This window comes from Haliaeetus albicilla, chromosome Z (assembly GCF_947461875.1).
Source record: "Haliaeetus albicilla chromosome Z, bHalAlb1.1, whole genome shotgun sequence".
Classification (NCBI taxonomy): Eukaryota; Metazoa; Chordata; class Aves; order Accipitriformes; family Accipitridae; genus Haliaeetus; species Haliaeetus albicilla.
The window spans coordinates 65,901,636-65,928,087 of record NC_091516.1 but is presented as its reverse complement, the minus strand read 5'-3'; the positions used below and the strand labels follow the sequence as shown (position 1 = coordinate 65,928,087).

At 40.6% G+C, this 26,452-nt stretch overlaps 1 protein-coding gene and 2 long non-coding RNA genes across 3 annotated transcripts in view; 2 read left to right on the top strand and 1 right to left on the bottom strand.

Annotated features, from left to right (window-relative positions):
• Positions 1-6,012: 6,012 nt before the first annotated feature.
• Positions 6,013-15,229, bottom strand: LOC138683942 (uncharacterized). The gene is made up of 2 exons (XR_011323436.1): positions 14,907-15,229; positions 6,013-13,924 (listed from the first exon to the last, which is right to left on the bottom strand). It is a non-coding gene; the product is annotated as an uncharacterized lncRNA (long non-coding RNA).
• Positions 14,331-26,452, top strand: part of EDIL3 (EGF like repeats and discoidin domains 3) — a 269,327-nt gene continuing 257,205 nt past the window's right edge. The window contains exon 1 of the mRNA XM_069777348.1: positions 14,331-14,703. Coding sequence (XP_069633449.1) covers positions 14,637-14,703 — 67 coding nt within the window. The 5' untranslated portion in view covers positions 14,331-14,636. The remainder of the gene's footprint in view (positions 14,704-26,452) is intronic.
• LOC138684000 (uncharacterized) lies at positions 16,756-19,835 on the top strand. Its single transcript, XR_011323487.1, has 2 exons — positions 16,756-18,092; positions 18,183-19,835. It is a non-coding gene; the product is annotated as an uncharacterized lncRNA (long non-coding RNA).

Below are 26,452 nucleotides of genomic sequence, written 5' to 3'. Positions count from 1 at the left end.
TGGAATTATGGTTCTCTTCTTGTAAATCACCTGTATTAGAGACAGATTCTCATGATAAGCATCAAGATAGAAAAACTATATACAGACTACTTTGAAGTGCAGCATTTCCAGACCTCCTGAGGCATCAGAGGTTGATGCATGTATAGTTATTCAAGAAACGCAGCATTAGCATAGTTTTCTCCCATGTACCAGGCTATGACAGTTTGGCAGGTATGAGGAAGGAGCAGTCTCCTAATTTGCATCATGGAAGAGACTGTCAGAGTGTCAGGTAGGCAGAAGAAAGAGGCAGAAGAATTGGGCATGGGCAGTCTGCTTTTAACGCAGCTTAAACACTTCTATTTTCAGGGCCTGACACAGGCAAAGCAAGTGAATCAGGTGTGAATTAGCTCTAGAAAGCTATTACAGTATATTTCAAGCCCCAAAAAAATGACAACTGGAAGAGAACTGAAATTTTTTAAGATAAAATATTTACCTGGCTACATAAATGTTACCTAAAATATGTGCATTTAAAGAGGGTCAGTTATGCTGTCATCTGAAAGCGCTCTATGGTCCTTGAAAATAGGTCTGTAATCAAGTTACTAATGGAGGAAATTGCATGATGCTATCCTGGAAGCATAATAGGGAAAGACTGAGCCAGGAAGCTAAGTTCCTAAGACCTCATCTTCTGTAAAATGCCTATGCACAAGGAATCCTGTCTTAAAAAAAAAAAAAACAAACAAAAAAACCCCAACCCCAAACAAACACCTAGTTTGGTAATCTAACAAAATATGACATTAACTTATTAGCATTATCTAGATGATTTCCATTTAAGAGACTTTTTTGTTAAATGATAGAAGTGGGAGAAAAGCTATCTAAAATTTTCTTTCCTGTTGGTTTTAATTCAGAGCTATGCTGGAGCACCTGCAAGGGTATGCAAAAGGGTCCTGCAGACTAAAATCCCTTTATTATTCCTCCTGCAACAGCTCCCAACACAGGAACCTGTGTGCCTCAGCATTTCAGGTATTATGGGAGTCGGCTACACTTCAGTATAACAATTCCCAACACATAATATTAGATACATAGAAAAGGTTTTGCAGCGTAGATGGAATTCTCAGATCATTTCCAGGCACTTCACAGATACTTATTTTCTTCCTATTCAGGACAACTTTTCACACATCTAAGACCTAAAAGATGGTAATGATATTTTTTTAACTCTTACATCCTCTTAGTAGTTCTTATGAGAACAACATGGCATAAACAAATTACGATGTTTGTGATGATTCTGGAAGGAATGACCTGCATTTCTCACTTATGTTTTCACTCATGAGTAGAACAGCCACAGCAAATGAGAAACATTTAGGTCTTAATTTGCTCCAGGAGATGCCATTGTGAATCTATGCAAGAAACTGAGAAAATCTAAAGATAATCAATGTAGGTTTCCCATATCTAATCAACTCAATGTACATAAAATCTAAAAAAAGTAGAAAAAATTACAGTGAAGGTCAAGTAATTTTAAATAAACATTAGAAAGTATTTTAAGAAAGGTTGCTGCACCTTTAAGAAACAAAAAAAAAATCTCAAATTGTAAGTACATGAGGAGAAAATTGCTCTTATGTTAAATTGTGTCTTTTCTTCTTTTTTTTTTTTTTTAATTGTCAGAAAATTACAGCCATTGCTGCTTCAGCTGTTGTAAAGTATCCTTGAAGTGGACCATAAGAATTGTTGCATCAGTAATTAGGTTTGATTGAATTGGAGGTATTCCTGATGAAACATTGTTGGATTTTTACAGATTGTTGTGGAATGATCTTTTATTTCTAATTATTATTGAAGACAGAGTGTTTAAAAGGACAAATAATTCTTGTGTAGGAATTGGGAGTTGATATATTGGAATGCAGCAGAACTGAGAGTTTATCATGTTATAGTTGTAGGAGGCATATATTTGATGTTGAAAGTTTTATCTGTTGATCAGTGTATCATACAGTGCCCCTCCCTCTTCTGAATAACTCAGTTTTTATTGAACAATTTTTCTTAATCTTGTTTTTCCATAAACTTAGTTCATGTCTATGATAGTTTCACGGAAAAAGAGAAGATACTGACCACACAAAATAAAGGAGAATAAAGGTGAAGCTACAGGCATTGTTTTGCAAGTGCTAATTAGGTTTTAAAACAAGTAAGATGTAAGATTTCATAATGCTATGTGGGTTTACAGCAGATGTTGAAGAATGTCTTTCTCTTTTATTAATATATTATATGTATGTCATAAGCATCCTCAACATTGTCTAGTGGAAACAAACTATTGTTTGTTACATTAAGGTTGCTTGTATGGGTTTTTAATTTGATTGAGTGCTCTGCACACATATTTTAACACCATGTGTTATGATCATTTGTGTGTGGATTAAGAGATGACAAGATACAGGCATGTTAAGGGAGGCTATTGATCAACTGTCGATCAATCAATCAGTCAATCAGGATATCTTTCAAAGAACAGCAGGGATAAAAGACTGGCAAATCACAAGTATTAGTAAGTATACAACCTTTAATCATGGTATTCTTTACCTTAATGCAGGGCTGTAGGAAAAACTAATCTCCTGAGTTATTAAATTAGTATATATTACTTAGGTAAAATCGGATATTTTTCTCCATTATTCCAGCTAGCTTCCATGGTGTTCAATGAAAAAAAATCACCTGTGTTTAAATTCCAAGAAGGAATTCTGACGTTTTGTTGCTCAAATATCCATCTCTCATTTTGTGGTTTAGTTTGCTTGTTTATTTGTGATAATATGTATATCTTTCTTGCAATCAACTGCAAAAATATTTTTAAATTTCAGTACTGGGAAAAAAGATTAAAGATGTTGTAAATATCCTTTCAGGTTAAAAAAAAAAAAAATGACCAACACTTTAATTTTTTAATCCGTGTATACTGAATACACTGTCAAATATATCAAAGATATCAAAGACTGGCGAAAACTGTTTTTTCAGACAGCAAACAAACACAGTAATTGCTACTGTGTATGATATTGTATGCTTTGAAAGACGTTTCTTCAAAATCTTAATTATGAATGTCCATAAGACTCCACCTCACTAAATAGTGCTGTTAAGGAAATTCTTGTCTTGGTTTGTTTACTTGGACTGCTGCCATTAAATATTACAAAGCATTCCCTTTGTAATATTTACCACTACTCTTTGTACTGACATTTTTGGTGTAATAATGATCGATGTAAGTGAAATTCCTGAGGAATGATGGCCTTGTGTTCTTATTTATGAAGCTTCAGATTTTGTGAATTAATCTAATTACTACAGTGAACACAAGTTACAGCAACTGTTCCTTGGTTCATATGAAAGTGGTTCATCCTCTAGCTTCCCTTTTTACCTTTTGGAAAAGCAATCCTGAATCAAACAAAAACATATAAAGAGGAGATACCATCTTAAAACAATGAGCTCAATAGGTAACTTTTAAAAGTCAATGGAAACAAGAGGTGATAAAACCAAAAACCAAGCTGCAAACTGAATATAAAAAGCATTTAAAGTTCAGCCAGAACACTAACCATAGGCTGTAGTAAATGCTGGCCATCTATACTGCTACAGTAGTATCTATTCTTTTTATTAGAGATGATATCACCAACTTTATGTGTAATAGTTTTAGTCTTTAAAATTGCTGGCTAAATGTATATTTCTTGCAAGTGATGAAAGTGTTAATGTTAACATTTGTTCATGGATAGCACCTCTCGTTATTGTAGATGAGGACAGAGAGAAATGTTTATTTTGCCTTTTCTACAACCAATAAATATATATTTATAAAATGTATTATATTTACATTTACAAAGCATAAAAAAGCAATAAAAAAGCAACAGAAGTAATTAAGCCTAGCTTTCTACATGTGTTGTCGGGTCTTTTTGTTTGTTTCTTTTGTCAAAATCTACTGCAATATCTGCATGACACTCCAACATGATAATCTGTGTCCTCCACTATAAAGCCACACTGCAGTACCATCAGGTCACCCCCCTCTAATAATTTGTTAATATTTCTCCTCCACACCACAGTATTTCAGTCTCTTTTAAATGAGCTTATCTCCTCCCTTTCGTTTTCTCAGCCTTTGATGATATTTCTAGTTACTTTCTGTGGTCCTCAAATTAAAAGGAACCTCTGATCCTTCTTCTGCTTCCCGTGCTGATTTCTCCACTTTTTTTTTTTCATGGAGAAAGACCTCCTCACCCCTGTACTCTGATTATTCTGCATCTTCTCATCAGTGTGAGCAATTGCTGTCTAAATTATGTGTGTGCCTTTCTGCCCATAGAGAGACAAATTGTCTTTATTTGGCAACTGATCTTCCCAATGCTTTGGGACATGCATCTATCTTTCAAACAGCTAGACTCTAAAAGTTAGTTTAAATGGCTGAAAAGAAAAATCCTGGAGTTACTGTGGGAGCATGAACTTCCAGAAGTCTCATATCCAACAGGAAAATGGGCTAAGAAATATGTGTCAAAGGAATATCAAACATGTGGTCTTTCTCAAAAAAAAAAACAACCTTAAGGACAGAGGAATTTCAGAGGAACTAACCTAGATTAAAAAAGTAAAGCTCTGCATGACAGGGAAGACTTCTGGGTAGGACTTGGAGCCATTGAACTCCAGATTTTCTAAAACTTCACAAAGAAGTTCTGTTTGCAATCCAAGCTGAACTTGCTAAATCATGGGGGTTTTTTTTCCCAATAATTGAAAGGAATTTCTTATTCAGATCATTACTACTTCTAAATAATGTCAACTAGGCAGATGCAGCAAATTTCTCTTGTGCAGTTCACAGTGTGGCAGTTCGGCTTTTGGAGGTTATAGTCGATCAAGTACAGAAGTAATTTTTGTTATCTCTGATGAGTACTTGGTTCATTGCACCTCAGTGTAAAGGGTGTATTTTTCAACCTTATAACAAAAGAAGAGCATCTGCAGATCCAAATGAACAGGATGAAAAAACCCACCATTTCTAAAGGATTGGTAGGTTGGGCCACTCCTTTGATCTCTAGGGACTTTAGCTGCCAAAAGCAGGAATGATATGTGAATTAACAAATAACATTTGGCATTGAAGTACAAGTCTTCTCTGTCCATCTAATAAAATGTGACTTTTCTTCAGGCTCAAAGGTCATAATTTTTTTTGTATTTCAGATACAATATTCTTGTATTAATCTGAGGACTGTATAAAGTGAATTTAAACCTTGCCTATACTGAAGAAGTTGTTCTGGCCCAGAAAAAAATCTGGGTGTAAATAGGTCATTCTTACCTGCATGCATATATAAGGTCGAAAAGCTGGATTTTAATCATCAACTCATCAAAGGTTAATGATCAAAATGTTTTTGTAAAGTTTATCTTTGGCTATTTTTATCAGCTTCTACCTTTTTTTTCTGTCTTCCCCCCGCCATGAAAAGAGGGATTTAGAGGGATTTTGAGTTTTAATATTTTTCTTCTCTATGGCTGCAGTGCTCCAATATTGGCTATTTGATTAACAAAGCTACAAAAACTTACCATTGAATAGATGTTAGACACTATTACGTCTCTGGTGAATGAGTGTACAAGACTTGTGAGAACCACCCTAATTTGCGAGATACTAAATATTTGACTGCCTGTATTAAAAAATAACTTGACAAATAACATGCTTCCATATTATATCCATCCATATTTTATAATGAATTTTACAGCAGTAATTAATCTTTCCTATTTAGCCGACTGGAACCAAAGGACTTGAAAGAAAACTACCTTTCTGAAAATTCTAATTCTTGAGCACCACATTTAAAAATAAATACATAGAGAAATATCCTTTATCATACTCTGCTTTCATGTTCTTGTGTAAGGAAATCTCTTAAACAGGAAGCTTTTCCAGACTGAGAAAAATGGAGGATGGAAATTTAAAATGTTCTTGCTTAAGAGACAAAACTCCCAACTGTAATCGTGAAACAAAGTGACAAAACCAACACTTGGGTAGCACTTCAGGATATCTAAAAGGAAAAAGAGGAGGGACATATAAAAAAAAACCTTGGAAGAAAGAAAACATTTATGAGAAATATTTATATATTTTACTGTTATTAATATTTATCCATAATATTAGAAACATGTAGTCATAAAGCATTATAAATTCTGTTGAATAGTACAGTCAACGTACCCATCCAGTGATGACATAAGCATCGTTTGTTCTACATGCCTATACTTAAATATATTTTTGCTTTCTGAGTTTCTCTTTATTTTCATTAGAGGAATTATTATTACCATTACCATTACTATTACTATTATTAAAATTGACTGCTAGTGGGGTAAAACTACTGCAGCAGTGGGGTAAAAGTACTGCAGCAACCTCCTGCTCCAGGGAGAGTTGTCCTGATACTGAACTCGGAAGAGACAACATGGCTGGTGCTCTGGGACCTGCACAATCCTTAAGAGGTTCTTGTGAGGATACAGATGTCAGTCTGAGGGCTGAAGGAGCTTTTAACTTGGACAACCCGAAGTCATCTCCAGATGACTTCTTTACTGATACCAATGGCCAATACAATTAATACCACAAACAGAAAAAGAATTGCATGGATAGATCTTATTTTATCATAAAATGTTTTATTAGTTTACTTATTCTTCTGCCCATTCACTTTGTTTCTCTCCTGCGCTTTGTCTTTTTGGCTGTAATTTTAAGCTGGGAATCCTCAAGGGAAGAGGCTGCTGCTGCTGCACCCTGGCAGAGCCTCTAAGGCAGTGCAGCCTCAAACCCCAGCCTCTACAACAGCTGTCTGGAAAATATGTTTTGACTGTCAATAGAGATAAAATCAAATAAGACAAAATGAAGATTTCTCAAAATTATCATGAGAACCAGAGTACTCCTTGGAAAAGTGGAGTCCCTGAGGGAAAAGAAATAGTCAGGATGGTTAATTGAAATACCAGAAAGCCAGACAAAGCAGCTGTATTGCCTGAATCAGAGTACAGGTAGGAATCTCAGCATTTTGTGTCAGGCAAGTTTTCTGGCTGCTGTACCACTAACAATCTGAAAAGAAAAGAGGATCTTGTGTCTTCTTTAGATGAGCATGCCCTTTTCCATCTTGCACAAAAATGTTCCACCAGTCATGAAAAATATTACCTTTCAGAAATTTAGCTGGAACTAGCACATCTCCTTTCCTCAACTTTTTTTTTTCTTTTTTTTTTGTGATGAATATAAATTTCTAACACACATCTTTAGGTCATCCCTCAAGAAACCAAAACAAACCAAACCAACAAACAAACAAAAACTATTAAAAAAAACAACAAACAACACTTAAAACCAAGAACACTTAAAAATAATTTTATATGACAAAGTTGTCATACATCAAGACAGGATGGTTCTGTTGGTTCACTGAAGTGGCATAAAACTATTCCTAAAATCTCTCACATTGTCAAATTCCAACCTGAATGATTTACAAAATGTCATGATAAGCTGCCAGCTCATCAGAAGATGAAAGAAAAAGTTTTGGTTAGTTGTCTTCTTGTTTCACACAAACCCAGTAATTGAAATCTATTAAGTGTATGTAATGTTGATTTGAAATGCACTCCACCATGAGAGACCAGGTGTCAAAAGTCTCTGGGCTCTAATAATATTCTCTTATTCTGAAATCACAAGATCTTTGGCTCAGTTTGCAGTTAAGTCTCTGAAATGCAGATGGCACAACTCCATTAAATACTTTATTGTGATTTAATGGTTCCTCCCCTGGGTTCTGAAATTCAGTGTGAATGAGCTGTTAAAACTAACTGTGCAATATAAGTGCTGAAAGTAAGACAAAATAATTTAAAAAATTATGTTCCAATCTCTTTTTTTCCTCTCAGAATAAAAAAAATTAATAATAATTAAAAAAGAAGAAGAAGAATAGACTTCTTATTTACTGGCATGATCTGCAACAGCACATTTAGGGAAAAGCAGCCTCACAGACCGTAAGAGCTGCTTACAGTTTAAACAGTTAAAGCATATTCTTGCTAAGATGAAAATATCTTTTGTAGGTATCTGAAACAAACTCTTTCACCAAGTTAATTTGTAGTGCTGTCCTCGGAATTCTAATATAAATAACAGTAGGATGCAGGCCTTGGTGTAACACATTTAACTTTGCAAAATTGCAACTTCAGCATTTATGTAGCACTGAAGCAAAAAAAATCCAAACCACCACCTTGGTCATTACAGATTTAAGGTAGGAACTTCAGCTTTGCATCGAAAAAGCTGCATTTGGAATCCTATCGGCTTTCTTCTACCACTGCCCTTGCATATTTTGTAGAAATTCTGCTTCAGACTCATTTGATCAAGTGGTAGCAACACCAGGGAACTCTGATATCAAAGACTGCAACATATATTGCATGAGAATGAATCCTTCCAGCTACTGCAAACCTGGCTCGCTGGGCTGCACTTCACAGATGTTCCTGCAATGATTCAGGGTGCTAATAGGTCCTAATATTGAGGAATGAGAAGCAAGGCGAACTTTGCTAGAGATTTCAAAGAACTGTTGCCGCCTTTTCTCTAAATGGCTGTTTAGAAGGGTATATGTGTATATGTGTTTGATAGGGACTTGACGCTCCCATCAATGATCATGATTTAGCTTTTTTATAACAGGGAGTACAATAAAGCAGGGCAGAACAATCTTTACTGGTGCAAGGCAGTCAGCGTGCAAGTGGAGAAAATAGGAATCATGCACCAGTGCAGAGAGAGATGAACTCGAAAAGGAGAGAGGTGTGCGTTAATTTGGGTTCGTAAGGAACCGAGGGTTGTTCAATCACATAGTCTCTCTTCCACTCACTGATTTCCTTTAAGTACACTTGTTTGCAGCTGGAAGCAGAATGCAGGAGGGCATGGAGGGCACAGAAACGTAATATCTGGGATGCCAGTCAGACGACTCCTCAGTATTGACTGCAAAGGCATTTTATAAACTGATGTAGGCAGCAAAGCATGGGGTTAAGCAGTGTCATGGACTCTCTGGGTGCTCATCATCCTCTCAGGAACCATGGGCATCCCTGTAGTTCTCCATCCAAGGGCCTTGGGCTCACCTGAGAGCTGCAGTCTCCCAGCATCACTGCCTGCTGGCACAGACTCTTGAGCAGAAACCAATCTGCACCCACGTCAGAAGACCCACCATGCGCAGCTTGCTGCAAGTGACACTTTATTGGGGTGCATCTTTGCCGTGTTAACTTAACCTCAGCAATGCAGAGGAGTGACATTGATGTTTAACTCAGACCTTCCTACGTAGAAAGTAGAGGAATCACATGGTGTTGGTGACGAACTCTCTGTAGCGGCAGTGAACAGACACAAGCACATTAGCACTCAGCTTCTACGTGTCTTGCTGCTGCCGAAAGAACCGCTGTTCACCATTTCCATAAATCTAAATTGCTAACTTTCTTCCTTTCACAAGTGGGCAGGGAATAATTTCAGCTGAAATTAATTAGCATCTATTTCCACAACTTCAGTGGTGTGCTGAAGGATATGTGGAAGAAAACGTAGGAATACTTCATTTCAGGGGTTACTCTCACACCTTAGCCTGTGTACCCTTCTCCTCTTTCATGTTCCTGTGTACATTACACACTCACATTATCGGTGGCAAAGGATTCATTTTAAAACATACTCAGACTTTTAGCCAATGCACGGGGTTCTTAAATATCTGTCCTCTGTAGACAGTAAAGCCTTATTTCCAAGATAAAAGAAGGGGAATCAAAACCAATTATGGCACTGATTTTGTTGCCTCCTTTCTATAAAGAGTCAAAAAAATCCATGCTACAGAAGTTGGAAAGAAAAAGTACTTCTTTTTTTTAAATGGAGTTCGTTTCCCTGTGTTGCACAGCCACTTCTCTCCCTTTCCTGTGATGCGGCATTACATGACACTTCTTTTGAACCAGAAAGGTTTGAGGGAAGCAGGATCTTCCATGCTTTATGCAACAAAACCCCACGTTTACTTAAGTGGAAACCTTGCATGTTGAAGAAGTGGTGGATCAGGCTTTGTTTGGGATGAGATAAAAGAATGAATTGTTCCCTTTTTCAGAGGCAGTGTCAACCAAAAGAATAATTCTGGCAGTGTTGTGGTGGTGGTGACAGACAGATGTAGTATCTGTTCTTTTCTCTGAGGCACATATACGCCAATGACTCGCAGAATCAGAGTAGCCAGTTTTGGTGAATGGTGTACGACAAATCCCTGATGAACAAAGTACATATTATTAGAAAACATTATGGAAAGTTCCACTGCTTGTGTGCAGCAGTGGCTTTTTATAGTGCTAATTATAATTGAGGTGGCAATATAACCTCTGCCTGTACACCCTGGGCGCTGAGCTTGTCCAGACCTCTCACTTTAAGAAGGCTCAAATCTGGCCAGTGCTTTGATGGGAACCAGTGATAAAGCTAATCTCCTAAGCAAAGCTGGTATCCATGATACCCTAAAGGTGTTATAGGGTAATTGACAGGTTACTTTTATGTTTACTAGGTGACTTCTAAAATTGGCAAGAGGTTGGCGAACAGTAAGATTAAGCTCTTACTCTTTTACTACTGCAGCACAGATGGGAGTTACTCGGTTCACCTTTTGTGTAACAAGTGTTAGACCTTATGTCACTACTATTAAACATGAAGCATTATTCTATTTCTTATGCTAAAAATGTGTTCATTTTGTGCATTAAGATTTGTTGTTGTTGTTCCTTTCCTGATGGCTTTTTATCTAAGGGCAGTGTGGCAAATGACGTGGCTGCCTACATTTGTAATGGTTATAATTTTTTCCTGTTTAATGTACTGCAGGACTTCAAAGGGTTAATTTGAGCATTTGGGGTAGGACAGGAAATAATGCAGACAACAGGCAAGGAAAAATAAGTACTGATGAAAGGAAGATGAAGGAAAAAATGGGGACATTACCAGCTGTGGGATAGCTCTTGCCCAGCATCAAGGAAGCTGACAATGTTGTGTTTTCCCTTTGAAAGGCAGCAGTTGATCTGTCTCTCCGCTATACCCCTTCCATTCCAGAAGATCAAGGATCCAGGGATCCTTAGCCTAAGCATGGTGTGTTGCACATTTAGACAGTTTTCACAGTCCCTATCTGGTAATCCTGTTAGGGAGAAATTCATGGTAAACAGCGCTGATCATTTAGATGGAAGAAGTTAAAAAACCTGGATGCAAAATTGTTCTTGACCTCTTGAGCCCATTTCAGTACTAAAATCCAGAACATGAAGCGCATCATGAATTCACATGACAGAAGGAAGAATTTTGCATTACAGATAAATATCAAAATACAAATATAAAAATTTAATATTTATATACTGATATAAATGTCAAAATTCATCTAAAAAGTGAGACCGTCAGCTTGAGCTGTAATGGCTTATGCCATTCCAGCCCCATTTCATCTGTATTTCAGCCAAGTGCCTTCATCGTTGGGAAGTCACTAAGGATTTGCAGATATGTAAGCAATTAAGGGAAAGAAACCCTTCAAGATGTCTTGGGGTTTCCCATTTGAAAATGATGTTTACATACCTATAGTACTTATAAATGGCAGCAGAGTCAGAAGGCAGTTTTTCCCACCATCAATTGAGGCAGTTGCTTCAAGAAAGGTGTATGCAACAAATGGCAAAAATCCACCATTTCTGAACTTTAGAGGACAATGAAGGACACCAGGTCAGCCTCTCCACCAAGAAGGTCAGGTCAGGGATTAGTCACTACAGGCGGAGAGTGCTGCGACATGCTGCAACAACAGCAACCTCGATGACAACGCTGGTGGTGTAGCACTGAAGAATTGAGGGCCCAGAGCACAATAGCCCAGGGAGACTTGGAAACTCAGACTTGCACAGTAACTAGGTTTGACTTATACATATCAGGAAATCCATATTAAGAAAACCTAGATGCAAATAATTACTACCTTTGAGTTGGGAGGAAGGAACAATCTGTACCTCGGAGCCGTTCTCAGAGCACCGAGCTGGAGCAGGATATGGCATTGCTCTGTGCTAAGAAAAACGACTGGGCTAGAAGGAAGGCACTGGATGAAGGGGAGATCCTGCAGCATCCCTGAGCCAGGGTCCTTCCCGAAATGCAAGGGAGCAAGCAGGAGGAAGCAGCGCGTGAAGGGGAGCCTGGCAGAGAAGGACAGCAAGAAAGCTGCAGGAACAGTCTGATTAGTCTGAGGTGGGGAAGATAGATTTTGCTGAATAAAACTTATTCAAAATCTGAAAACAAAAAGGCATTGCACTTTAGGTAAGAACCAAACATAAAAGCCTTTTGTTGTTTCATCCCTTTTGGCTGAATAAACAATGCCTGGCTTTGAAGAAGCTATTTCTGTGTCATTTTAATCAGCTGCTAGTCACAGGCTCTCAGTGGAAAAGGCTTCCCAGTACCAAATGTAGTTAGGCCCTTTAGATTTATTCTAATTGGGGAAATAAAGGGGCTGCATTACGGGATTATTCCCTCAAGAAAAATAAAAAAAGGCAAGCCTGCCGCTTGGGGGTGCAGGCATGCTGGGCTGCCACAGCAGCTAAAGTGCAGCTTGCCTTGTAATTATGACAGCTGGATTCTTGGTTGTAAAACAGAGATAAGCAGTAAAATTAGCACCGTTGTGGAGAAACGATGCATTAATATCAGAAGCTTTGTTAAGGTTTCCTAAATTTCCACTATCTCTGTATTGATAGTAAAGCAGCCCTCGAGGAGAAATAGAAGTATTTTCTTTCCAGACAGTTGTTCTTCAGGGAGATCTCTGGCATGGACACTGACGTGTAAAATCCAAGTTGCTGTAGAAGTAGTGATGCAATCTCAGAGTACGTCTGTGCAGCAAAACGAAGGCATAACTGTAGCCCATGAGAGTGCTGCCAGGTGCAGCGCACATAGCAGTGAAGACAGTGAAAGTTTTGGTGAATGCTACCAGCTACTGCATGTGCAGAGAGATACGCTGGACTAAAGCCCGTGCTAACATATCTTCTGTGCTAGCATGGGCTTCATTAGTGTAGGGGAGATGTTTTTTTTCTTTATCTGTCCTAACCTGCTGGGTAATTTTGCAGTGCCCCAGTACTGCTGGCTGAGTGCCACCAGAGAGGCTTGCACCTCCGTGATGGGTGAAGTGCATGCTTGGTGTGTGCACCTGCGTTCAGTATGCAAGCAGAAAATGCTCTCGGATTCTGGGTGTAAAATGCTCTTTATCAAGGAGTGTTATTTCTGGTAATTTCATCGCTTAACCAATGCAAAAAGCCTGATCCTTTTAATTCTTTCCTGACAATGCAATGTGTTGAAACTGAAATACTTCCCATGTCAGAGAAAAATGCGATTAATTGCAAGCTCAGATGTAAAACTAGAGCTTCAGGGAAGGGCTGTCACCGTGCCACTTACAGGCATTTAATGGTAGACAAAGGGCTTGTAAAATGAAATGCTGGGAACTATTGTGAGATGCTAGCCAAAGTAGCCTGCAGATTAGACGATTTAACGGGTCGTTTCTACTCTTAATTTCATGATGTCTCTCCTTGTTGTCATGCGACCGGCCCGGACATTCAGGTTGTGTCTATAGAAATGCTTCTCAACAGCCTAATGCTGTTAAGGGCATTCTTCTCACTCAGCAATTGCATTAACGTTTAATATAATATTAATATGGGCTCTTTTACTACGAGGGCATGTAGAGGGGATGCAAATTACAGCTATAAAATATCTGAAGAGCCTTTTGAATCCGATTGGGCAATTAGTACTTATTTCACTTTTGTAGTTGTATATACGCAGGTAGGAAAAAGAAAAAAACAAAAAAATTGTGAGTCGTGGTCTGACATGGGACCTTCCCGTCCTCCACCTTGGACTACTTCTAAAATTTCACCATGTCTTGCATTCTTGCTTCGGTTCCCTTTCAGGGATGACATCCTGCCCGGGGAAAGAGGTGGAAGAATGGACGTTCACATTTCATGCAAGTTCCCTATCTGGATGTTCAGGAAGGATTTTAAGTCGGCAGCTGAAGCAGCGCACAGCAAAGCGCCGGGCTGTCTAAACAGCACCCGCAAGAGAAAAAAAAAAAAAAAAAAAGTTTGTGGAGGGTAAAATTACCTCTGCGGACCGCGCCGGCCTGCGACCACCCCCTGGGGGAAGAGGGGCCAACGACTAAACCGCGACGCCCGAATTCGTCTCGGACGAGGAACCGCGGGGATGCGGTCCCGAGACCCCCACCCGCGCAGACGGCACCCGTGGGCGGAGGGGCGAAGAGCGGAGGGTCCGCCAGAAGCCAGACCCTCGCCGTGGCGCACTTCGCCGTCGTGTCCGTCCCCCCCCCCCCCCGCCGACCCCCGCATCTCCCGCCGCAGCGGCGGGGGAGGGAGGGGGGGGGCGGAGCAGGTGCCAGGGTGTGTCGAGCAGCACCGCCCGCCGCCTCCCCCCCCCCCCGAAGGAGCGCAAGAGGAGGAGGAGGAGGAGGAGGAGGGAGGAGGAGGCGGCCCGCCCGCGGGACGGAGGCGGCCGGCCGGGCCATGCTGGAGGCGCGGCGGCACCTGGCGGGCGCGCAGAGGCGGCGGGCGGCGGGGCAGCCTCCTCGGCGCTGCTAGGGCGGCGGCAGCGGGAGCCGCGGCGGGGGCTGCGCTCGGCCGGGGGCCGGGCCGCGCCGGGAGGGACCTTCGCTTCGCCTCGCCTGGCCGGGCGGAGGCGCCGCCGCCTCCTCCTTCTTCTTCCTTCGGCAGAGGCGGCGCGGCCGCGGGAGGAGAGGACCATGAGCCGCGCGGTGCTGGCCTGGCTGGTGCTGTGCGGGAGCCTGGCGGGGCCGCGCCTCGCCCGAGGTGAGGGGACGGGGATGGGTTTGGGGGGGATAACGGGGGGGGTCGGGGCCGCGCCGGAGCTCTCGCAAAGTCGGAGCCGAAGTGCGCCGGGGGACCGGGGAGGCGCGACCGGCGGGCGGCTCTCAGCCGGGTGCCTCCGTCTGGGCTTGCCTTTTTTTTTTTTGTTTGTTTTATTTATTAAAAAAAAAAAAAGAAATACTTACCTCTACGTTTTAAATAGAAGCCGAAGAAAGATCCATCCTCAGACATGTTCTGTTTTGAAACTACGCTTAATGAGAGGGGAAACAAACGCCGTGAGAGCTTAAATGTAATCCAGATGAGCGGCTGGGAAGATTTAATAATAGCCGCAGAGCTGTCCACATCTCTTTTCCCTTCCTCCCCCCCCCCCCCCGTCACCGGTCTTCATTTTAATTTGAAGGCTGTTAGCTCTCAGCCGAAGAGCCAGCAAACCGCGGAACACTTTGCAAACACGTTCTGGGGCTTTAGCATCTCGGCAGCAGCGAACAGCTCTTGTAAGGCGACCCTGTTCCTGTCTCCCTCTAACTAGGGCACCTCCATCTAAAACACCAACGGCGCCGTCTCTGTCTCATATTCCCCCCCCCCGCCTCCCCCCTCCTCCGAACCCCCAAGCAAAGCCCAACCCTACCCCAGAAAAAGAACTTTAGAGCTCTTGGAGTTCTCTTTATTGTTATTTAGAATAATTACGTAGTGGAGGCTAGGTGGATTTTCCCTCCTCCCGGCATTAAAAAAAGTTGTCGGAGCTCATCTTGCTACCAGCTGAGCGTCGGGAGGTGTGGGGGGGGCAAAACCAGGTTCCACAGCATCACCTCTTGCGAAGGGGCCGGGGCTGGCCCGGGGGGAAGGCGCTGGGGGGCGGTGGGGCTTCACCTGCCGCCCGTCCCGTCCCGTCCCGTCCGCTGCCGGTGCCGGTGCCGGTGCCGGTGCCGACCCGCCGCTCCCCGCCGAGGCGGGCGCAGCGCCCCCGGGGAAAGAGCTCAGCCCCCCGGGGCGCAGGGACCGCCGTGGGTCCCCTCCGCACCGCCACCTCGACCCACAGCACGAAACCCTCCGTGGGAGGCCGCCGTCCTGCGTGGGGGCTTCCCCCTGTCCATCCGTCCGTCCGTCCCTGCCCGGCACAGCCTTTTCGCCCTCCGCCAGCCCCAGACATGCTCCTTTGCCGGGGCTGTGTCTGTCCCTCCGTGTGATGCATCCGGCGTGGGGGGAATGTCTCGGGGTTGGAGACCTTTTTATTATCGCCCCAGTTGTTACCTTCCCCGAAGCTTAGTAGAACAACTGTTATCCTAATGAGTAACACAGTATTTCCGTTGACTTTTAGACCTGTTCCCGTCATTATTCACTTTTTTTATTTTAAAATGAAACCAGTGTATCAGTAAAATTGAATATTTTATTGGATCTTAAATTATTCAGCACAGTGGCTTCTCCGAATCCAGTAACATTCACGCAGTTGCAGCGAGCATGTGATAGCTTATGCAATATGTCCTTGTACCTGCAGTTTATGCCCAAAGTCTTTTAAGCAAAAGATACTGCGTCTGCCACAAAGTCTGGACTTGTCATAAATACTTTGCATGGGGCTTCTGTAGGACTTCTCATAGTTCGCATCTGAGACATATTTTCATCTAAGTCTACGGTCTTGCCATGCTTTTAGGTAACTTCAGAACAGAGATAACTTCTTAGTTTTTCTAAGAGAAGTGAAATAGGAAGGAAAAAAGATCCATTTGCTCTGTGATTGCTTAAGCTGTAATTGTTCAGTGAAAGGTTTGTCCTTGGCTTTCAAAATGAGACAGAAGAAAATTATACAGTCTTTTTTTATGCTGAAACAGACTAAAACGTTGCTTGACGCGTCTGATATACTGGGTTAATTTTGCTCACTGTCATAACGTTTACTTTTAATAGATCCTCTCAAAGTTATGATGACTGTAAGCACTGTAAGTAACTGAAACTCTTTAGAGAGCAGGTTTTGAACACTACAAAACTTTTTGTGCTTTGTTTGAACATTACTTGCTGATGAGTCCATTTGCATAATGTGTACAATGAAAACCCATGGTAGTGTCATCTCTGCAGTGGCCAGTTCTTCCCTGTCTTCTTTTGGGGTAAATTCCACCTGCAGATCAAAGTTAAGTCATGTAGTTCATTACTGACCCGTGTTTCAAGTCTACAAAGAAAAATACCAACTGCTTTTTTATTGGAGCTGTGAAAAGTAATGATGGAGGTCAAAATCCTGTTTATTCGTGGTATCTTAAAAACCTCTTTTGCTTTTTGTGTTTGGAACACATACATAGTAAGTATATCAGCAAGTTTTTTTTCTGTTTTTTTTTTTAAAGGGAGAGAGAAGGAGGAGAAAGATTGAGAGGTGATAATGATGATGATGATGATGTTGATGATGATGATGGAAAAAGTCATCCCAATGGAAGACTGCAATTTTCTTCTTTGGCCAGTATGATAAATTTGCAATCTCATGCACTGTAACAGGAGTCTGCCTTCAGAGATGCATTTATATGCCTGTATATGATGAAAGTAGGCTTCAAGGGTGCAGTGACTTCTACCCCTTAGTTTGCAAGAAAGATGCAGGTGCATTTTTAATAAGGAATGTCCTTTTATACATATTTCAAAACAGCTGTAAGGTTTTACATTTGCTGTTGTTGCTGTTCCGTGGTCAAATTTGAACATAAGCCAATCTGATGTTCTACAGTGTAGTGGACAGACAGTAACTGAAAGAGTGACTACAGAGACTGTAAGAGATTATTTCAGGTGGAAGAAATACAGTGCATCTCATCTATAGTAATACAGGTTCCTGAGTGCCACTGTGTATTTTTCTAGGAACAAATAAGCCAGTACCTTTCAGAACAGTCAGTGAAGATTGGGATCCAATTAAAGGAAAACGTAATTTAAAACTGGTGGCTGTTTTAGTCTCCAGATTTACCTCATGGAATAGGGTAAGCTGATCAATCAGCTATGGTAACAGCACTCTAAGTGCATAGCAAATCGGTATATTCCATGTCTATGTGTTAAATGTCTTTGCAACAGGATCTTCTGAAGATTTACCATTTCAGCTGTCTTCATTGTGAAGCTGGTCGTTAAATTGTATCATGCGTTTTCAGTTAGCTTGATGCTGAATTTTTATGTATGGTTTGCCTAAAAGCGATATTGACATTGCCAGAACCAGGCAAATCTAGTTCTTTGTTTCATGACTGTGTCCTGTCAGCCTGAGATAAATATTTTGGAACTTTCAAGGAACTGTTTCAAAGATGTTGCTTTTTCTCCGTTACAGTGGGAACCTTCACTCTCTCTGAGGCTTAGAAGTTTCTATAAAGCCTCTTTCTGCAGCTGGAATGAGCTGCAAGGAGTAAAAGTGCTGAGAATCAAGAGAGGTAAACTGTAGCTTTGTTCTCATGTAACTATACTGAAAGACTGGAAAGATCACAGAGACTTTTAAAGACTGAGATTCTTCTGTTTTACAGAATGCCTTTGCATCTTCGGACGGCATCTGCTTCTGTGCAAACTGCTGACAGTGTGACCCTGCATAATGATTTTCACTGTTCTTTTAACAAATTACATTTGTATTCAAATTGATTTTCCATGACTGCTCATATAGCCTCCAGAAAGCATATAGCAGATATACTATTGCATCCTGTACGTGTCTGGTCAGCACAGGACAGAATTTGGTGTCCAGTCATGCATTATTATAACTGGAATTAATAGTCCAGTTGTAATAGTGGTGGTATTAGTTTTTTTAAGTGTCCAACTTCCTCTTTCTCTGCCCTTTATGTCTTTATCCTCTATGGTTTTTTTCAAAGGTTATACTTCATACAAGGTTGTGTATCAATGGTAGCATAGTGAAAAGGGGCACTGTCTTACTTTCCCTCCTCCACATTTTTCCAATTACCATCCAGTTGAAAATCAAGGAAATGATTCACTTTGGAAGTTATTTCAAAAGATAATCACTTTTTATTAAAAAGTTCATTTTTATGCCTTGAATTAGCTGTTTGTACAGCACATGTCCATACAGCAGCAGTGACGTACTCACAGCTTGGTATCCCTTCAAGTAAAAATATCTGGAGAAGCGGCATTTAAGAAACTGCAAGAGTCAAGAAATAAATCTATGTCATTCTCAAATTTATTGTGAGTCACATAGGAATTGGCATGTTACTGTTTTCCATTTTTTAGGTTTTTACACATTTCAAACTCATGTAACCCACAGAGCCAGGAGTATTTCTGAAATCTTAAAGGATGGTCAGTGTTGTATTACAAGTGATATTGGGCTTTGTAGCATACTTGAAGCCCAGCTGCCTTGAGTTTGAAATAATATGGGTTAAACATCAAAACAGTATTAATTTATTTCAACTTTCAAAACAGGTTCGCAGTGAAAATAAGAGTTTTAATTTTTCTTGGTCAGGTGATACATTAGAAAATAAAAGGTGAGTTAAAAGATTCAGACCCAAATAAGGGTTGTAATAACCTTAACATTTGCAAACCTAAGACCTCTGGAAAATGCTGTCTTATATTGGAGGACCTACACACATTCTCCATTTAAAAGGGATGAAGGGAGAATGTAGGGGGAAAGCCAACATCAGCCTAAATTCAGTGAGTTATATCAGCCCGAGGAGTAAGTGATAATGGGTCTAAGTTTCCTTCTTTATAGGAAACATAGATCTTATGTTAGAGGGAAAGCCACTCACTGAGTGTAGTGACAGTAGGGTATGGCTAATTTTCTAATGATATGGTGTGTAGGGGGTAAAGCAGCCTTTGTGCCATTCGTATTGCAGGAGCAAAGTGTGGACCTGTTCGAAAACAGTAACTGCAATTGCGCAGCTGGATCTGGGGTATTACTGAAAGCAGGGGCTGAGCTTGCAGCTGGTGTCCCAGAAATTTGGAGGTGCAGAATTTTTGCATGTATTTTCACGGTTTGGGATTTTATCAAATGTCAGTCTCGTTGTTGGGGCAATATACCTGTGGGGTTTTTCTGTTGTTTGTTCGTGCGGGTTTTTTTCTCTTTAATCAGCATGCTGTGTTACCTTTCATCACAGTGGGGGTGTTCTTCTATTTTAAGTTTTAAAAGCTGAGAAATGAAACAGACCATGGTTATCTAATAAAGTCTCTAGCTAATAATTACAGTATGTGGTGTGTGTGTGAATGCATTATCATATGAAACACGCATGAAAACAATTTTACATACTATACAGTGGCTATATGCATACATACTATATTGTCTCTATATCCACATTTCAGATCACGTACAGAGGAATTACATTCACTTATGTGCCACACATCAAGTCTGATACTTCTTAAAAGTTTGAGTAATGTTAGATAAGACTTCATCATCCTATGAATTCGGGATGCACAGCTCCGTATTTCAAGTCAAAATTGGTTATATTCAACGAAAGCAATGAACGTCTGAGGCTGTGTTTTTAAGACTAATGATAGTATTCCTTGCTTCGCTCCACCACCTCCAGACTTTAGTAAGGGCCATTTGTAGGCAAAGGCTTTTTATGACGACAAGTTTGGTGAAGTTGTTTGAAAATACAGAAGAAAGTACTCATTCATTTGTGCCTTTTAAATGGAGAACCCTGGAGTATCTATCTTGGCTATACCACTTGTGGCAGCAGAACAGTTTTAGGAGATTTTAACCACAATATTTAAAGCAGTAAAGTCCAGTATGCAGATGACAGCAGGGAGGAGCAGCAGAAGGATAAGCAAGCGCAAGAAGATCTGCTCTCCTTGTGTTGTGCCTGGGTAGGAGCTTTGCACATCCCAGCGGGAAACTAAAGGTGTGAACGAAAAATGTGCAACTGCTTCAATTTCATGGGTCGTATGTGACCTTGGTGGCCAAAAGGAAGAGGGAGCGGAGGCAGGGCCTCCACGGGACGAGGTGGGAGATTCGATGTGGGTGCTCCATGGCGCTTCTCGTCCCAGGTGGTGCATGGGAGAGTAGGGGCAGATCTAGAGGTGTAACCTGTCTGGCATGCAGTGTCTGCATCAAGTGGTGACTCTTGGGTTAAAGCGATTGAGAAATTTGCCAACCAAAAGTACTTTATCAAAACATGGCAATTCTGTGCATACAAGAGTTCAATCAGTAATCAGTCTTCCCTCTCCTACTCTGGTGTTTAGGTTGACTGGGGCATGGACAGCATGGGTTAGAGTTGACTGTTAAGTGGTTCAGACTATGGATTTGAACCTGAGAGTTTCCAATTTTTTATTTCAATACAGGACATTTTCAGTGTTTTGCACATAAACTTTCCTTCTTCCTGTCCCACTCCCCTTGCAACTCATTTTTTCCTTAATTGTTTTCAGTTTTAAACAACACAAGGCATTTGTGCATAGCCAGATTGTGGCCCTACTGTAGGATAAAGCTACAGTTTAGACATAGAGGGCTTTTTTTTGTGTCTTTGAGTATTCTTACAATAGTAACTTTTTGACAGAGACAAAAAAAACCAAAAAACAACCAACCCTGAAAGGTGATTGCTTTGCCAATTTTTAGCTGCAGTAATTTTATTTGCCGTGCTTCTGTGTAGGGAGGCTGACAAAATTTCTACAAAAACTGCTTTTTTCCTATCATTGTCAAGATGCTGTGTCAGCCTGTATAATTATGGAGAGCTGTGACAGCAGTGCGTAAATAACAGTAATTTCTGCCATCTGATTACTCATGTCTTAGGTTTCTACAACAGTGAAACTACAACAGACAATATAGAAAATACTTTTGGATAAGATGTGTGAGTGTGAAAACCAAAAAAAATAGAAAATAAAAGATGTTTGATTTATTTTATTTTCAACATTTACATCTTTCAGTCTGTCTCTCCCTCATGTACAACAGCCTCTATCACTGCTGGATATCATTGCACACAACCAGCCCCTTTAATCTATGCTTCCTCTCTGATTTTTCTCTATTACAGTCCCATAGACCATACTGCTTTAATCTGTTTGCCAGGGTTTTTTTGTTTTTCTAGTTAAGTATTACGTTTGCAGGCAGTGGCCTGGGCTCTGACTTTTTTTTTTTTTTTTTTTTTTTTACTTACCCCCTTTGCAGCTTGGGCTTTTGAAATATAGAGATGGAGAAAATATTATTTGCTATGTAACTTGTCAGATTCCTTACTTGTGTGAGGAATTGCACAGGATTGCCTTACAAGGGCTTTTCTAGGTTAAAAACAAAGACCTAGTAGCTGATTGCTTTTAGATACTATTCCAGAACTATTTTAAAACCATGGAATGTCCATGTATTTGAACAATTTTAAGGGAAGATTAGATTAATACTCTGACTAGTGTACAGTGTGAATGGGGAAATCATGTACTGTTGTCATGGGAAGCAGCTAAAATGACCTAGTAGTTCTCTTCTATGGTACGTCCTATGTATATTTCTTTAATGATGCTTTTGTCTAATTTCTTTGATGTCTTTTTTATGGCTTACCTTCTGATCTCATACAAAATGATGCATCCTTTATAGGTAGTCCTTCAGGATAAAGATCAACCTCTTTAATAATGGCTTTCATTTTCCTGGGTGTGATCAAGCTCATCCTATTGTAACCTCTTGACTTGCTTCACCAGGCTTCTCTTTAACCTGGTGTCCTTGTTCAAATGCATGTTTTCTGTTAGAAACTTCTCTAAGAAATGCTGCATTTTTGCACTGTTGCACACTTGCACATACATGTAGACTCTGGTTCCTTCCTATGGTGGTTTTACTTAACACAAACTCTTCTCCAAATACGGGTCTTCTGGTTCAGCCCATTACTAAAGTCATAGTGGACAACCAGAGTGCAACAAAAATGGTAATTGAAGCAATGTCAGACATACTTGGGAATGTAGTCTTAGAGATGTATTTCTGCTTTCGCGAAATCTGTTGGGGGGAAAAATACTAAATCAACATTCTGAGTAAAAACCCTGAAATCAGCTGGAGTAAGGTGTGGTTGACTATATGTACTGCCTTAATATTAAGACTATGTCTGTATTGCTTCACACAGCAAGAGCAGTTACTACTCCAGTATGCCTCAGTATCTTTCAGTGTAGTTGAACAATTATGTGCTAATATGCATTTAAAATGCTGAGTGTGAGTAAAAGTAGAGTAGTAAAAGGTGCAGCTCTGACCTGTGGGTCAGAGCCTCTTGGCCCTTGGAGCGGTGAAACAAAGGTCTAGCCTGTAGGAAACTTCCTAAATCTCTATAGTTTGTTACTGCTAAGCATGTGAGATTTGACAGTATAGGCAAGCCTATCTAATTTCTCTTTGCCACTGAATTTTCCCTAATTTCAGCACTGGTGATGGTCTTACGCAGAGCAATAAAAAACATCATTTCTATGCCATGCTAGTTTTCTGGGCAGGAGCAGGCAAGCCCCAGTGCTCGTGCAAGGATGAGTGATGAGAAAGAGGGAGGGAGGAGCGAGTGACACGGTGCTGTTGGACACCATATGTGTCCTCACCTGGTTCCTTCAGGGCGAAGTTAGAGATAGGTTTCTCGGTGACAGCTTATGCATTTTTTGCCAAGAAATGTGTTTCTGGACCTACCCCTCCAGGTGCTTGCTGGTTCTCAATGTGTGAATGTTCCAAGTCTCTTTTTCAGGGCTAAACAGGTGAACTTAAACCATGTTGAGCAGGGAGACATGCTCACTCGCTCCCCCACCCTACCCTAAGGCACAGAATGCCACATTTCTCCCTGCCTTGTGTATAGCTATGTATCACCCACTGTGGAAACCAGGTACAGAAATAAGATCCAGGAGTATGCACTGTGTTCCTGTGTTCCTTGCCTTGGCATGACTGTAGGCAGAGGAGCAAATTCTGCATTTCTCCTGCCATCTCCCAGTACTGAGTATCTGTGTGCTGCCTCACCATCCTGGGGCCAATCAAGTGTTGATTAACTAAGCTGTCCTGGTAGGTTGTTTTGATGAGGACAGAGTACAGTGTTTTTCTTCCCTAATTATTTTGTGCCAAATATTTATCTTACGGATAAAGATCCCTCCTTGGCCATGCAAAGCAGGTGAGGCTCAGGAGCTCCCTGCATGCTCTCAGTAGAGTGGGAGGAGCTGCCTGCCTTAGAAATTCTGCCCTGGCGTATTTCTAAGCAAGTAAACTGCTTTGAACCACTGGTGAGTAGACGTGGTTCTAGCTCCTCCATTCAGACCGACTAAAGGCTGAGCAGGAAGAAGGAAGAAGCCAAAATGAATGAGTAAAATCACTACATGCTTCATTTACTTCAGGAGGAAAAAGAGAGAACTCTTCAAAATGTTAATACAAAATCTTTTTTGTTATTTGCTGCACAAGGACGTCAAGTGTGTGTATGTGTGCATGCTGAATCTGGCTGCTGGATTCAGCTGGACAAAGCCTCATCTTTCAGCAAGTAAACAACCTGATCAAGAAGCGGTGTGACCTTCCCAAGTGGCAGTGTCCCTTTAGCCCAGCTTCACACACCAGCCCTGTGGGAGCTGTGTCTCTTCCTAGGGTTTGAGACCAGTGATTGACTAATTTTGACCACTTAGTCTGCTGCTTGGTTGTTTTTGAAAGACAAGTTCTGATTTTTTTAATTTCCTGTAGAAAGCAATAAATAATTAAAAATAGGTACACTGGTTTCTTTTCCAGTGATGAATTGTGGTTATGGCATTATACTTGTAGAAACATATGAACAGAATTTTAAATCCCAACTAAAAATTTCCTTTTAAGGCAGAGGAGGGAAGAAGGAATATCCCAGAACTGTACCCCAACTTCACTGGAATAAAGGTCAGTCAGATTTAATTAAAATCAGTGTTCTGAACTGAGCTTTTCCTCTAGAGCAGCACCATTTTTGGAGCTGAAGAATTTTAGCAAGAAATACAGGAAGTTTTCTTTTATGTTTTTGGAGATTCAGGAAGCTAGTCTTTCACCCTATAAATGTTGTAGTCTGGCAGATAATCATAAAGTCTTTTGCTAGCGTCTTTCATAGCAATCTTTTGTCTCTTGTGTCACATCAAGCTTTTTTTGCCCCCCCCCCCTTTCTTCTTGAGGTGTGTGCACCTTCCAGATGATACAAAGAGCATCCCTGAAGTCTGAAAACAAAGGTCAATACATCACATAGGAAGGCATCTATCTTTAACAGAAATAATGAGATTTGATGACTGACGTCTGCTAAAAGCCGTGATGTTAAGTATCCTGTAGTGCAAGCTCCTGCACTGCAAGCATTGCAGCTGCTTACATGTACATTTCATTGTGTGTGTGACAAGTGTTAGTATACTGGTAATATTTACCCAGAGAGTTGCAGGGATCTCACAAACAGGTAATGATCTGGAATTGCTGTTTCAGGAGAACTCTCAGTTAATGTTATTCAGTGTTCCCACTTTATTACTGTATATGCAAGAGATTCTCATTTCTTTTTCATTTTCAAAATGAGGTGTTAGAAGCTTTTAAAATTCAAATTGCAAATGCCCAGTCTGTTTACAGCATGGTATATATATTTTGTAACAGTTGGAATAATTTTTAAAAGCCTTTAATACAGGATGTCAGAACAGATTTTCTGTAGAAAGAGCAGCTTCAGAAAGGGTATAGTTTTGTTCTGCCCCATTTTCCTGTTAAGATACAACAGTAAAACTACTGAAGATTTTAGACGTATTACATCTGTTCTTTGAAAGAGAACAGCATAAAAGACATAAAATTACTGTTCTAGTAGATTACAAGCTGTAGTGTGTATCTGTTGAAATTGCCTTTATGGAAGGTGCTTCTTCTAAGTTGTTGTAGTTTAAAAATAAAATACTAACTTCTTCAGGATCATACCCTCCCTGAGCAATGAAATAACTCTATCGCCTCTGCTCTTCAGCCACATAGGCTTTGCCCAGAGTTTGGGCTTTGGGGAGCAGCCTGAAGGTCACAGGTGGGCATCAGTCCACCAGTGGCTGATGAAGGAGTAGGGTCAGTCCTATGCCATGTACTTCCCATTGCTGTCTGTGTGGAAAGGGAGATTATTTAGTTTTTACCCTCTTTAAGGCATAGTAGATCCCTTATTTTCCTGGTGGAAATGAGGACTTGGAAGAAATTGTATCTGTATGGAGTTTATGATTCTTGGAGGAGCATAGATGTGTCACCACATGATCCTGTCAGAGCTCACAGGTAGTCTGGTTATATGGCAGTGGCATGAATTGTAAGAGGGATGTATTAGCTGGGGAAGATGGGTCATTACTGTACTACTGTGCAATTTTTTTGGTGGCTTTTGGCTTTTTCTAACATATGTATACGTACTAACACAGGACAGATCTTCATATAGTATTTATGTTCTGCAATATTCACCAAAAAGTGAAGAGTGGTGGTGGTGTTTATAGACAAAACAGGCTTCTGCATTCAGTACAGGTGTCTCAGGCTTTCCAAAATTTTTCTGGGAATGTTCCTCTGCATTAGAAATTACTATATTTATCCTTGATAGCTATGTAGTGACCTAGTTTGTTTATCACAAACTACCCTGAATTTTTAGACTACGTTCACTGTTGTCTGGAATAGTAAAGAAGAGGCTTATTTATTTATTTATTTATTCATTCATTCATGTGTTTTTGTGGGAAGAGGTGTAATTCTCTTCTGTTTGGCTGGATTTTTTGTTTCTTCAACCTTTAGGTTTTTATGAGGTCCTACTTTTTTCCTTTGCACAAAGGTTTTACATGGAGTTTTCTCTTTTCCTGGAACTCTCTGATAATTGAAAGCTTTCTAATAGTTCTGAAAATTAGCAGTGTTACAAGCCATAATGGCCAAGAACTAGAGTCAGCTGCAACCGCTGTGCACTCAGGGCAGGAAATG